Source organism: Lipotes vexillifer, unplaced genomic scaffold (assembly GCF_000442215.2).
Source record: "Lipotes vexillifer unplaced genomic scaffold, Lipotes_vexillifer_v1.1 scaffold138, whole genome shotgun sequence".
Taxonomy (NCBI): Eukaryota; Metazoa; Chordata; class Mammalia; order Artiodactyla; family Lipotidae; genus Lipotes; species Lipotes vexillifer.
In genome coordinates, this window is record NW_006797971.1 from 2,550,965 (window position 1) to 2,566,662 (window position 15,698).

General features: G+C 35.5%; 1 protein-coding gene across 1 annotated transcript in view; it reads left to right on the forward strand.

Annotated features, from left to right (window-relative positions):
- The window catches only part of ACADL (acyl-CoA dehydrogenase long chain), a 37,449-nt gene that overhangs the window by 17,294 nt on the left and 4,457 nt on the right, over positions 1–15,698 (forward strand). Inside the window, exons 6-10 of the mRNA XM_007470018.1 lie at positions 3,436–3,600; positions 4,269–4,370; positions 5,400–5,513; positions 12,749–12,876; positions 14,939–15,025. Of these exons, the coding sequence (XP_007470080.1) occupies positions 3,436–3,600; positions 4,269–4,370; positions 5,400–5,513; positions 12,749–12,876; positions 14,939–15,025 (596 nt within the window). The remainder of the gene's footprint in view (positions 1–3,435; positions 3,601–4,268; positions 4,371–5,399; positions 5,514–12,748; positions 12,877–14,938; positions 15,026–15,698) is intronic.

The window sequence follows — 15,698 nt, forward strand, 5'->3', positions numbered from 1 at the left end:
AATGTTGTGACACTTAAATTGCTATGAAATTTTCTGAACAGTCACTTTCCATACTTACATTGTTAAGGACTAATAACAGTTTGTGGACTGACAAACTGTTCATCAGTCTGATGAATACGTTTTGAGTAGCCCAGTTCTAAAGACCATTCCATTATCTAGTTTTATAGTTATTACACAGAAAAACAATGTCTGTGGTTTCAAATAAATTTGGAAAACATGCTCTACTTCTCACTTTCTGAGAGGCTGATACGCATCATGAACTTCTAAGAGTTGGATATAGTATGTCTTTTGCCCTAGGAAATTCTCTTTTTATAGACTCTCTTGAGTTACTGTTGTTTTTCAAATATACTTTATGAAATATTCATCTACATTATTCATACTAAGGATTATAATAAAGCACTAACTGTGATGTATAGTCAATTAACTCTTTGCACACAGAAGGCTTGTTTTGACAGAAGAATAGGGTATTGGGTCAAAAGTGAAATGGGAACCACGCTTTTCTATGACTCCAGCTTTCTAAGCAGGCCCAGTCTGCTCAATTAGACTCTTCGGTGGGAACCACCCAGGAAAGTACCTCTGATTTTCAAAAATTCTATTAGGAAAAACAAAAACTTTAGAGGAAGCAAAAGTAAAAGAATGAGTAAGTAAATATACTACATCAATAAGATGATCTAATATGCACCCATTAAAGCATCAACACAAAATTTTTAGTGGTATAGGAAAATAATTATATTAAGTGAAAAGATGATACTAACATTTAAGTGAAGTATGCATATAAAATGTAAATATAGAATAATTTCAACTATATTAAAAGAAAAAAAGACCAGAAAGGAAGTTCACAATGATATTTATATGATGGACTCATGGAAGATTTTTTTTTCCCTTTTTCTTTATAACACTTTTTCTTTATGTACTATCTACACAACACCTACAAAGAGCGTATGGCCTAGGCATTCAATACCAAAAAATAAAATAAAAATAAAAAAAAAATGACCTCACTAGGATTAATCTCAGCCCTATTAAAAGTTTTGACTGTCATAATTAGGAAAGAAATCAAGGAAGCCCTTTCTTACAAAGAGAATTCTCTTATAATTTTATTAGGAAAGAGGATCAGTCATGGGAGAAATACTCACATTAGATATTAGTAACATAAAGGTACTAATTCCTGGGTGCTCTGTGATTAAAAACAAGCAAAAAAGCACTATTTCAGCAATTCAACTGTGGCAACTACACAAATGGTCATTACTATCTTAAACAGTTAGGAAATTGGAAGACTTGAATGGTTTTTGAGGAAGAGAGTGGTGTAATGGAGAAACACTGTAGAAAAAATTTTTACCATGATTTTTTTCTTTTTTCTTTTGGCCCACTGTGTGGCATGCAGGATCTTAGTTCCCTGATCAGGGATCAAACCTGTGCCCCTGAAGTGGAAGTGCAGAGTCCTAACCACTGGACTGCCAGGGAATTCCCTAGAATTATTTTTGAGGAATATATTTTTCTCATTTATTCAACAAACATCCTTGAAGGCCTCCTATATGCCAAATACTATACTAAGCACTGAGGATAGATATATGAATAGGAAATAGTCCCCGCCCTCAAGGAGCTCCTAGTACAGAGAGATGTTGAGAGTCTTTTATTATTCTGTCACTTACAACCATACCATCATCATTGCCTTCATTTGCTGTCATGTAGATAACACTAACATCATTGGCCCACTTCCCATTATTTGTAAGAATCAATGCTCTGGATTTTAGAGCATAAATCTTATTATAAAGGACATGGATGGTAGGTGATGAGAGTAACCAACACCATTTTATACCTCTACTGTTTCAAAGGGACAGAGACAAAATTAGATCATTTGAATATAGCTTGGAAAATGCTAAGATGATGGTAAATTCAGGATACTATGGGAGCACTTAACCCAGCTTGGGGAATTTGGAAAGACGTTTTGTTTTTGTTTTTTTCAGCCGCGCTGCGTGGCATGCAGGATCTTAGTTCCCTGACCAGGGATTAACCTGTGCCCTCGGCAGTGAAAGCGTGGAGGCCTATCCACTGGACCTCCAGGGAATTCCCTGGAAAGACATTTTGGAAGAGGTGATGTCTGAACTTTGTCCAGGATGAGTAGGATTCATTGTAGCAGAGTTGGGAAAGAGCCCCCCAAGTAGAGGAAACAAGATTTCCAAAGACCCATAGATGAGGAAGACCTTAGAATATGGGGGACAGCAAGTAATGCAGTAGAGCTAACCTACAGAAAACAAGTGAGGGGAAAATTGGATAAGAGATAAGGCAGGAATGTAAGCTAGTGCCAATTTGTGATGAGTTTTATATGCCCTGCTAAGATTTAGAATTTATCCTGAAGCTATGAGGAGGTATTCAAAAATTTTCAGATGTGAAAGTAGTATGATTAGATTGCATTTTTGAAAGATCCCTCTGACATCATGATGGATAATAGAGTTGCACAGAGATCAGTTGTAGGAACTTAATCAGGAAATGATGAGGCCCAAAATAAGGTAATGGCAATAGAAGTGAAAGGAAGTGAATGGATTTAAAAAGTGTTGAAATGGGTTAGAGAGAACTAGATGTCAAATTGAATATGAAGCAGGATAATAATGTGATTTACCGTTCACTGACACAGGGAAAATAGATTGATACTCAAGATTAAATAGGAGTAGGGGTGATTAAATAGGAGTAGGGTATTCCTTGAGTCATCAGGTGGAACTATCCAGAAGCAGGTGTGTATACAGGTCTGGAACCTAGCAAGAAATTTGGCTTAGATAAAGATTTGGAGTCATCAGCATATGGATAGCAACTAAAGCCTTGGAAAGTGGCTGAGAGGACCCAGGAAAGATACAGAGTGAAAAGATAATTATTCATATTTGCTCTGTGTATATTTGTTTTCTGAATAAATATTATCTGATAAACTAATATCTCTGTTATTTTATCCCTTCTTAATCAGCATCTTCCTTATTTAGGCCATTTGGAAAGAGGTAGGCCATCCATCATGAAATCGAAACTATGCCTTTTCAAAGACTGATAAATCTGAAAGTACAAATACTTTAATAGTATCGTGCCATTCAAAGGAGATTCCGTTTTCTCACCTGAAACTTCTTTCTAAAATATGGTTTATCATTTTTATAGACAATTTTGTTTTAATTGGAAAAGAACATAATAATGTTAATTATTATAATTATTTACAATACTAATAGTGGGAAGAAAATGAATAGAGTTCATTCTTTGAAGCATTGGATAATTTCCCCCTACTCTTTAATAACCTCATGTATGAATAATCAACACTGCAGATATTCAGAGAGAGTACAGAGAGAGGTATGAAGCATGTTTTGTCCAGTTTAGTCTTCTTGAGTATACTTTCGCCTGATCATGACTTACACATGGACCTGAGTTATTGTGGAGCATCACAGTATACTTGGGGTTTTTCAGGTATTCATCACTAATGGGTGGCTAAGTGACGTTGTGATCGTAGTGGCAGTCACAAATCGTGACGCTCGCTCTCCTGCCCATGGCATTAGCCTTTTTCTGGTAGAAAATGGAATGAAAGGATTTGTCAAGGGACGAAAGCTACATAAAATGGGACTAAAAGCCCAGGTAAGTCATAATGTAAATTTGTTTTCATAATATAAATCATTTATAAATATAATTCATATTTATTATTTATAAATAATTGAGTTTACTCAATTATGCTTTATATGTAGAACTACATATAGCACAATCATACCTTCCTTCCTATGCTGGATTCTTAAAATATGCTTTTCAGAAATGATTATGGAAATTTATTCCACTGTTTATGCAACTGTGGTCAGCAATTGAAGTGAATCAGGGTATTTTGAAAATCTGCTTTAGAAAATTAACTGCATGATAATACCCTCTATTTTTGAAATTGAAGAAAATTATGAAATAAGAACAGAAAATATTTTTTCTACTATTTGGTAATTATTTGGTAATTTTTCATTACCAAAAAGAAAAACACGTTTTACTTGATATGCATTAGAAATCCTTAGTCCTCAGTACCTGCAGAATTGGGCGGTATTAGAGCTAGAATGACAGCGTATTGCAGTGGGAAAGCCGATTTTGGAATCAGATAGACCTGGGTTTGAATCCCTGGTTTACCACTTACCAGTTGTGATCATTAACCACTCCAACTTGGCTTCCAGTTTGTTTTGTTTTTGTTTTTTCAATGGAAATAATAATCACCTCATCAGGTTATTGGGAGATTTCAGTGAGATAATTCTGTATTCAATTGTATGATCTCTTAGGATACTGCAGAATTATTCTTTGAAGATGTACGTTTGCCAGCACGTGCCCTACTTGGAGAAGAGAATAAAGGCTTCTATTACCTCATGCAAGAGCTTCCACAGGTCAGAAGTATTAAAGAGTCCGTCTTTTGATTAGATAATGGACTGGAATAGAATAATACAGAACTGTATAAATCCATGCATACAAAACTTGTGATATAGCCAGTCATTTGAGTATAACTTGAAGTTGTAAAAAAGTATATATGACTTTTTTAGGCTGGACATGTGAATAACTGAACTCAGGGATATCCAATCAAAGCTTATAAGTGAATCAGGAAAATAAGATTTACAGTTCTATGATTCCTTCTTGGAATGATTTTAGTGTCTTAACTACAAATCAAGAATGTTTAGCTCTTTGTAACGAAATATCAGCCAAAATATCTACCAGGTTTTTTTCTGGGGGGGGGGGGTTGTTCTTTTTTAATAATACCTGGGAATCAAAGAAAGCTGTTAAGTTCAGACTAAAAAGTTTTAGCCACATAGGGTCAGCCCTCACTGGTTTTTTGGAGTGTGGTTGCTGAGTGATTATTAAGCCTCGCGTGTCAGCATAAGAGGATGCATTGTCACCAGTGCATGCTGGTGACAATCACAGCATGCACTAAACATGAAATGGGACAAGGACTAGGGTCACTGGCACAGAATAGAATATGAAAATCACCAGCAAGATGGAATTAAACTGACTATGGATGCTTTGCACTAATTCAACCTATGCCCTTTAAAATGTTGATTTCCTCAGGTATATTAGATGTGTGGTATGCAGAGATCAATAAATAAAAATCGACAACTTTGGAATTTCTTTTCCCATAGATGAGTAAAGAGAAGAGGAAAATAAATTACTTAGACAGTAATTACTTAAAGACAGTCATTACTTAAAAAAATTACTTAAAGACAGTCATTCATAAAAATTAAAATGTTTTTAGAGACATATATGTGTCAAAATAGTCTTAGAAATCTCAGGGGGAGTCTTTTCTTATAAAGAGTTAAGAAATAATCTTTAGGAGTTTTATAAAGATTATGCAATTTTCATTGAAATCATGTGAAAATCACTTGTGTAATTAGAATAATGTTCAAGACCTAATTTTGGGGTTATAGGAAAGGCTACTGATTGCTGAGTTGGCAGTTTCAGCCAGTGAATTCATGTTTGAAGAAACCAGGAACTACGTTAAACAAAGAAAAGCTTTTGGGAAAACAATCGCACATATACAGGTAAGCTTGTCATTAGTATTAGATAGTATCAGTTTACTCATCTGAAATGGGTCTAGGCTATACATGAATATGGAGTAATTTTCATACAGGTGGTATCGACTGAAAAAATATGCACAACTTAAAAGTTGAGAATTATGTTTTATTTGGTGCACAACACTAAGCATGTAGGCAAGAAATACAGCCTCTCAGATAGCTCTGAGGGACTGTTCCAAAGAGGTAAGGGAGGAGCCAGGGTACATAGGAGTCTTGCAACAGAAACCAGGTGGTCGGAACATCAAAAGATCACTTAATTAAAGAAAACCAGGCTTCTCAAAGTAATGAATTTATCACTTTTCTATGTATGGGAAGATCCAAGAGTCTGGGCTCATTGAAATTACTCCTCTGATATGCACCTTAACTATCTAGGGCCAGTATCCTGCTTTTCTCCATCCTGACTCCCCTCAGGGTGCACATTTGGGGGCCGCTGCAGTGGCTGCTGGCTTGATGGCTGCAACATCCATTGTTTATCTATGTGGCAGGCAACATTTTTCATCCACGGTGACATTAGAATCCATGGAAGTGGATGAGATCACTTAGGGAGAGAGTAGAGATTAAGACAAAAGAGATCCTAGGACAGAGTCCTGAGAAAAAAATTACAAGATTTAAAGGTAGAATAGGAAACTAAGAGCCTACAAAGAAAGCTGAGACAGCTAGAAAGGAGAAAGCAAATCAGGCAAGTATTGTTGTAGAAGCCAAGAGAAAAGAGGGTTTCAAGTGGATGGAAGCTACTTAGAGGGAAAATGAGATGAAGGTCAAAGAGTGCCCATTGGACATAATGATATGGAGGTTATTTCATAAGAGCCGTTAATGGACTCGTGTGGGGCCAGACCCCAGTGAGCAGAGCAGTGAATGGAAATGAGGAAGTCAAGATACTGATGACTGACAACTCTTTCCTGAGTTTGGCTGTGAAGTAGCTGAGAGAAAGGATATGGTAACTAGAAGGCAAGAAGAGGAGGGTGGGGAGGGAGGGAGGGAAGTATTTGGAGACCAAGTGAAATATTTGGAGATTATTAATTTTTGTTATTATTATTAGGATGAGAATGCTAGAGCATATTTTAATACCTAGACACAGGATTTAGTAAAGAGGGAAAGATTGTAGGTTTGGAGAGCATAATTAACTGCATATGATCTTTGAGACAGTGTGAAGATGTGGATGCCAAAGTTTCAATACATGGAAAGATAGGCCTTCCCATCCTGACAGGAGAGGAGTTTCCTCCACTAAAACAGGAAGGAAAGAGGAAAGGATGAGCAAGGGTTCAGCTCCGTGGGTAGAAAATTGCAAAAGCTCTCTTCCAGAGACTTCCATATCTTTCCTTATCAATAGGGAAGAAAGAGATGTGAGTGAATGGGGCATGGAGGTAAGGAAGGTTTGAAATACCTTCTTCAGAGTGAGAGACTGAACTAACTAGAGACACTTACAGTAAGCTTCCTGACAGTACTGAGGACCCAAATCAGGTTAGTGATCATGCACTTATAGCGGAACCTTCTGCTTTTCTGTGTACTAGCTTTACTAAAAGGGTTTTGCTCCCCAGGTTCAAGCACAGAGAAGGTGGATGATTGTGTTTAAACTTCCTGGGTTTTGCCAAGAAGTTTAAGTTATTTGCAGAAGAACTCAGTATATGGTAGCCGTAATCACTAAAATATCAATCAAATTTTAGACCCTCTAGTCTCTCCTTAAAATGAAGGAACAGCTTTTAAGTAATGCAGTCATCAAAAAAACTGGAGTTGGAAGTCTAATTGAAAATTTCTAAGTGGAATGTCTTGGCTGAAAGGTGTTGTGAAGGGAAAGGGAAAGGTGAAATACTTTGGTAACTTTTTAGGACAGCATTATAGAAGTTAAGTTCAGGTGTGGTTTAAATCCTAGTACAGCTACTTAAGTCTCTGTGGTCTATGCAAGTTGTATTATCTCTCTCAGAAGTACTTTCTTATTGTTAAGATGTGACTAATATGAGTAGCTACCTCACAGAGTTGTTATGAAGATTAGGTGAGATAATACGCTTCTAATAAAGTGCTTAGAATATTGCCTGGCAAAGTGAGCTTTCATTAAAGTTAGCTATTACAGTTGACCCTTAAACAACACAGGTTTGAACTGCACAGGTCCATTTACATGTGGATTTTTTTCAATAAATACATTGGAAAAACTTTTGGAGATTTGTGGCAACTTAAAATGTGCAGGCGAACTGTATTAGCCTAGAAATATCGAAAAAATTAAGAATAAACGTATGGTGGGAATGCATAAAATATGTGTAGATACTAGTCAATTTTATCATTTACTACCATAAAATTCGTTGTGAAAAGTTAAATTTATCAAAACTTAATGCACACAAACACTTATAAATCATACGCAGTACAACTGATTACACTAGGCTACCATAAAGCAATCATATTTCTGTTTCTTTGTTATCGATGCACGAATCTTTTTACCAATAAATAAATTACATTTCTTTTTCATGTAATCTTTTCATTTTGAGAAATGTTGATATACATGATTTGTTTCACTGAGCAAGTATGTATTGATTGCCTTCTGAAGGTTGTGTGTTCAAACGTAATTTGATAGGCATGACTCTGGAAATACACATTATAACCTCCTAGCAACACAAAGAGAGTGATACCACTTGGTATCACTGACTTTCCCAACTGTATCCGAAGTGGAATTAATGTCATTTGCTTCTCAAAATGTTTATTATGCCTTTAGCCCTATCCTGGATACTATAAAAAGTGAGCGAAACAGACATATTTTTCCATCCCCTTGGTAATCTACACTTCCTGCGTTTATGAACTTCATGTAAAATCACAACAAAAATGACTATAATATTACTGAGATTGCCTGTATAGCTCAGAACATTAAATGTTATTTGACATTTAACCATGAAAAAAAACTAGAAAATCGGTATAATATTTACACATAGGAGAAAAAGTTTCTTCCAAAATATTTATTTATTTAATTATATATGTGTGTATATGTATTTTGATAGCAAAAAGAAAAGAAATATTCTTAATCCTTTTCAAAGCAAGTGCCATTTTATTGCTGCCTTCTTTCAAAGGTAGTTTACTAAAATTTCACTAGGTGGCAGTAGCATTCTGCTTCCACACGTATCTATAGCATTGGTGGGAGCCGCACTGTTTTCCGGGTAAATATGTGGTTCTGAGATTTCTGAGATATTTCTTCTAATCTTCTTGTTTATATAAATAAGTATCTTTGAATAATATTTTCATATTCAATCTAGATATGTATTCAGAGAAGATGAATAACCAATAAGTGCTTATACCTCCTGTTACAGAGCTGGATATACAATGGTTCCAGTATTAAATTGAAATAGGAGACCTTTAAATATTATATATTATATTTGGCCAAATCTCATTTTTATGACCATATAACGATTCAGTTTCCTTTCTCTTTGATATTCTTGAATTTTGAGCCTTTCTGACCACTTGGATGCGTTTCACGAAATTTATTTTCTTTTTTTAAAAAATTTTTTTTAGTAGATCTTGAGTTTTTAACTTAATTGTGATGCTATTTATTTATTTATTTATTTGTGGCTGCATTGGGTCTTCATTGCTGTGCGTGGGCTTTCTCTAGTTGTAGCGAGCGGGGGCTACTCTTCATTGCGGTGTGCGGGCTTCTCGTTGTGGTGGCTTCTCTTACTGCGGAGCACGGACTCTAGGCACGTGGGCTTCAGCAGTTGCGGCTAGTGGGCTCTAGAGCGCAAGCTCAGTAGTTGTGGTGCGTGGGCTCTAGAACGCAGGCTCAGTAGCTGTGGGCCACGGGCTTAGTTGCTCCGCGGCATGTGGGGTCTTCCTGGCCTGGGGATCAAACCTGTGTCCCCTGTATTGGGAGGCAGATTCTTAACCACTGCGCCACCAGGGAAGTCCCTAAAATTTACTTTCTTTTTAGAACGGAGACCTACCATACTTAAGTTGCGATAGTTACAGGATTTTCATGTTGTCTCATTCATACGCTCCATAGCTGCTGTCAAGTCTCATGATTTTCTATGGAATGGACAATACAATAATAAAATTCAGATATTAAATAATGATAATGTCTGTCATTGATTGATGTTCCCTATATGCCAGGCACTGTGCCAAATGGATTGTCTTTTTTTCTTCGCAACTCCATATAATAAATATTATATTTATCCTTATTTTACAGATAAGGATATTGAGGCATGAAGAGGTTAAATAACATGCACAAGATTAAAAAAGTATTTGCACTCTGGAACTTACACTCTTAATGCATTCACTAGTTTTACTACCCAGAAATCTAAGGTAGATAGACTTTTTCTGTTCTCACCTCTTTCACCCATGGACAATGAAGTGAAAGTTCAGTGTTCTTTTCTAACACAAGCTTTAGTTATTTCTTGTGTAGTATGTGCTCTTGATTCTAAGGGGACAAAGTATTAGGAAAAAAATAGGAGAGGCAACAAATAACATTTCTTCTTTACATTTCTCCAAAAAGGGAATATTTCGTTCTTAGACCTTAAGTGTGGGGTTAATTAACTATAAAATCAGGTAGCAAACCTAAGTTGTTGTAGTTTATACTTGAGTTGTAATATATTAGAGTACTCCTAATGGTGATGTTTAAATGGAATACTGGGATCAATAACTTCTCCAAGGGGTCTTCCAATTCCATAATTCTATGATTCTAAGAACTGTGTTATTCAGAACTCTTAAAGAGATGCCATCTGATCCACTTTGCAACTTTAGGGAAACTTTTTTTAATAAAATGCTAGCTGCAGTATTACCTATGAGTGACTATTAGTGAATGTTAAAAAATATTGCTGTGAGCATGCTGATCATTCACCAAAAGCACCTGCTAATAATGTGTGGTACAATTATTACCTACCATTCATTAGAGAACAGTTTCTGAAAGCATGATGCAGTGTGTGCAGTGAAGAGCAAAGACTAAATCTGTTTGGTAACACCCAACTCAATGCCAAGAGTATGTAAATATTTTATCTCTTATCCCCCCGAGAGTAACTTATGCACTCTTGCTGGCATTAATTCTGTCAAACCTGTGGACCTGAATGCACTGAAGCAAGAATTTTCTAAATGAGCCCATTCTGGTCTGAAATTTAACTTCAGCTTCTAGAAGCTCCTAGCATTTCCATAGAAACACCTCTCCTATGAGATAATTGGGCTTAGAGATCTTGAATCTCTCATATTGTAAATAGTAAGTTCTCAAATGTGCCATCGCAGGGTGGGGAGGCGGTGTGCAATAGTATCTTAAGACTTGTCAGATTCCCCCTTATGTTCCAAATGAAGTGTCATGGGCAGTGTCATTGACCTACACCAAGAGTAAGCTAAGACCTCAGTTTCAGGGATTTTCATGGAATATATAGTCATCTGTGTTCAATATATGGAAGGGTATTCCCCCGCTTTTTCATTTCCTGTTACATCTTCAGATTCTTCTGTGAGTACACTTGGATGTGTGGGGTGGGGGTGGGAAACTTTGTGCTGATTAAAGGTTAGAGATTTGGCCTCATTAAATAGAAATGGATAGAAAGGGAGGTAGAAAAAGTAAGAGAAAGTATGAGAGAGGAAGAAAGTTTTGGTAAACCTGGCATGTTCTAAATTAGAGGCCAGGATACAAGAGGTGGAAAAGTGTGGTGCCAGCCTCCCCACTGCTTGGCTTTAGAATCATTAGATGCCAGTCACATTGTCTATTTCTAGAACAGGATGGAGTAAGCCCAAGGGAAAGGCAGTCAGTTTGGGTTTTCCATCAGCATAGTAGTTATGTTGATACACATATGAGGAGTCTGTCCCTCAGAGCTCCTTCTCCAGCTGACAACACCCTGGTCTTGCCTGGTCCTGGGTCTTATTATACTCCTTTTCTACTCTTTTCCAGAAATGGTAAGAACCCAAACTGTCTCCACTACAATGATGCTTTTAAGGGTTTGGTTTTGTGGTTTGAGATTGCTGTAACAAGTAGCAAAGGCAGGTCTACATCCTCTGAATATCTGGTCCAGGAAGCCTTCTTTTGAGAATGCAATCATGGCTTTGGACTTGCCATTGCGTACGTTGGGTGCCTTCATAATTTCTAGTTTGAATTTCACTGTGCCACCAAGTTAGTGCCACTGTCATTAACTTCCATGCCTTCTATTAGCCACAGTGAAGGCCTCACTCATAAATTCCAAGCAGAATGATCGAAACTCTGTTCCTATCTGAACTTCCACAAGGAAGATAGAGCCAGCTGACCATAGCTGAGCCTTGAACTTGAGATCAACTAGAACGGGGTGTATTTTTGGAGGTTACCCAAAGTGGAAAGCCAGTAGTATTTTAAATTCAAGCCAGTTTCCTGAAGGTGGTTCAAGAGTTGGTGCCAAAGAGACCACATGAAAACTCAGAGTTTAAGGTGTGAGAGCCAAGAGTCAGGAATGCAAGAAAATTTGATTGAAGTTAGAACAATCAAGAACAATTGAGGATGGTCTAGATAGAATGATTTCCAAGAATACTATTGGTTGTCTGTGGCCAGCAGGAGGAGGTATATATGTATGTTATCGTTGACAATTCCAGACCATTCAGTTCAAGTTAGAGACTGTGCAAGCTATTGAGAGAGATAAGAGGGAGGGTGGGGAAAGGTGGAAGAGGTTGGGGGTTACTGGACTTTGATGTCATGAGTGTTCTGATTCTGTTGTTCGCCCATTGAATTCTACAGATCTAGATTAAATACTTTGCAATATAAAATAATAATGTCTAATAAATATTTTTGATGTTGTCCCTCCAGCTTATTTTATTACTTTACTCCCAGACAAAAAAACAGAAAATGTGTATACTTAATTTCATTACTAGAGAAAAATTCTTCATGGATTTAGATTCTGGACAAAAGTGTTTTCAACAGCTGTATCCAAAGGACTGTACCTCAAGATGATGTTCACCCATTAAAGTCATGCTGTTTTTCGAAAAGTTCCCTAAATGGTCTAAATTTTTTAACCTAAAACATGAAATGTTATTTATCTATTTATCTACTTCTGCATCTTATCTTTTAGTACAAGTTTTCTTAGCAATGAAATATAGTAGGTTTTTAATTTGAGCTGTTTAGTTAACATATGCCTCTTTTTTGGAGAAAAAAAACCCAGTAATTCCACTTTTGTTTTGCTCTAAAGATATTTTACTGTATAGTTTTTGATATGCTAAGTGACTCAAAATATGCTCCTCTCCTATGCTCATCTTTTCCTTTCATTTCCTTTAAACTCAAGACGGTGCAGCATAAGCTAGCAGAATTAAAAACACACATTTGTGTAACCAGAGCTTTTGTGGACAGCTGTCTCCAGCTGCATGAAACGAAACGTCTGGACTCTGCCACTGCTTCCATGGCGAAATATTGGTATGCATGCTATGGTAATTAAAATGTGGTGTTTGCACAGATTGTTATGGAATTCTTCCAACTTGAAACTCAGCCTTGAGGATCTTAAAGGAAGAAGGCTAAGTAAATGAAAACAAGCAATAAGAACCACCTTTTTAAAAAATGCTGAAGGGGCCCCATTAAACATATAAATTTATAACGTGCTAAAGCTTACTCAAGTTGGTTTTTAACTTTTAGCTTGCCATTGAAAGTAAAATATTAAGAGACTAAAATAGGATGACTGATTAGTTCACAAGTAGTAGTTTAATCTCAAATTATCTGAAGAGTGGCAGTATAGTGAGATCACAAAATTACAGTAATACTTAGAGTCCTGAGATAGAGTCCCAATTCTTTCATTAAATAACTGCAATTAAATTAAATTATTTCTGGGCCAACATTTTGATATCTGTGAAATGAGTAGATTGGGCAGGATTTTTCTATTTAAGATGTTTTCCATATCTAAGAAAAATTTCTGAAGATTTGACTGTCCAATCAAAAATTGTACATGCTCTGTTAAGCAAAAGGAAAAAAAAATGTAGTATAGAATGACTTTCATTTGTATTAAAGATGATTAGCAATGGTATTAAAGATGTGTTAATGAAAAAAGAACCCTATAAGGCTTTTGTGTATTTTAAGATTTAAGAACATAGTTTAAATCAAATTCTGGAAATGGGTTTTGTTTCCTCTTTTAAAAACAAACATTCTCACATCTCATTAGCCCAAAAATAACCTGGAAAAAATTCCTGTCATTATTCATTAACTTGTGCTCAGTTCAGTCAGAAGTAGAATGGGGAAATATGCAGCATAGTGGTTTATGTAATGATTCCAAAATAATAAAGTTGCCAGGTTGAAAAGTCATGTGGAATTACTAGAAACTTGCACTTTTGGGGGAGACATTTTACATTTACATTTAGAGCAAGTTTTTTGACTAGTGGGAAAAAGAGTAAAAATATTTTAGATAAGATATTTTTGGAAAAAGATATTTGGATAGCTGTTGGCCTTATTGTTTTTTGAAAACACCAGGTTTATAGACATACTGATATTTCATATTGGAGCAGAGGGAGCAAGTAGTTTTAACCCAGCAAATATTTTACTAAAATACTCACCAAATACAAAAATGTATAGAATTCCAAATATCGTTTCCCCCTGAATCTTGTCTGTTAATCATCATATTGTTACTGTATTTCTCAGGAGCATCCTGACCTGGCTTGAGTTAAAAATTATTTTTTATAGGAAAATGTGTCTATGCTTACCTTTTCTTTATATTTCCCACTGTTGAAAGTAAGTTGAAAAGATTTTGAACTAACTTGTATTTTATGTTAAGATGAATAAAGTTCCTAACCAACCATCTCATGGATTTTAATAATAGTTAAAATTGTTGTGATAAGGTCAGAAAAGGGTATTTCTCAAGCACCTCATGTTAATATACATATACTTCAGGAATAATAATTCCTAAATAATCTTTAATAAGTTTCCTATATGATAGTAGGTACTTTAATAGAGGTCTGCCCTCTCAGGTTTTCACTTTTACTTTCAGTTTATTTCTGAAAAAAATTTTTTTTCAGTTATTAAAATTCAGAATTGCAACCTTTAGGTAGGAAGTGACACATTTGAAGAAAAAAACACATATTACACAAGGCAAAAGAAAATAGATGACTGTATAATTATTCCGTTAACTTAGATCACACAGAGAATCTGCATAAATTAGACCAAATTCAAGTTTTTACTATATACTTTTCAGGCTTAAGGTAGCCAACACTTAATAAATAGTCTAAGCTTTCTACATTTTATTTCTAGACTTAACAAAAACCCAGCCAGAAGTATAATTGATGAAGAAAGTTATTTGTTATATGAAAATTCTCTTGAGATTTATTTCACGTGGAATTTATATCAATCTTCTCTGGTTCGCTAATATGCCTAATTTTAATTGTTTGATAAATGTAAGCATTTAAACAATCATAAATAATTTGTTTCCTGATTGTAAAGCATCTCATGAAAATTTATTTCAGATGTTCCTTTTCTGCTTTTTATTTTGGTCATCTAGGGCATCTGAGTTACAGAACAGTGTAGCTTATGACTGCGTGCAGCTGCATGGAGGCTGGGGATACATGTGGGAGTACCCAATTGCAAAGTGAGTATGCCTGTTGTGTTACACTCTTCTGGGTGGTGTGAAGAGAAAGGAAAATTTCTTTAACTGTCATTTGTCCATTGAGTACAAAGGGAAAGGAGGTGCAAAATCTTTGTATTTTTCAGCTGACTATGGAGTGTGTTCAAGTAGGTAGAAACAGCTTCATGTTATCAGCTCACCACTAGGATTTTGTCATATTTTCAAAAAGTGAAGATGTACTGCGTTATACAATATACTAAATATAAATGTAAATAAATATAAATATATAACATACTAAAGATTTATTTGAATCATTATACAGAGGGATTAATATCCCTTTTTTATTGTTGAATAATATTTTATTATAATTGATTATGGTTAATTATTCAGGTTTTTTCTAGACTTTTACTGTGACAATGCTGCAATAGACGCCTTCATACATTTATCTTAGATACATGTGTGTTTGATTACAACAGGACAAAGTCCCAAAAGTAGTACTGCTAGTTCAAAAGTATGCATATTTTAAATTTTAATGCATTTCCAGATCATTTCCTCCAGTTTGAAGCAACTCATACTCAAATGAACAAAGTCTAAGGATGACTTCTCCTCCTAAGCTATGAATGTTATTGCCCTTTAAACTTTAAGTGAATCTAATGGGTAAAAAATAGGTTACTATTCTTCCTTTAATTTACATTGA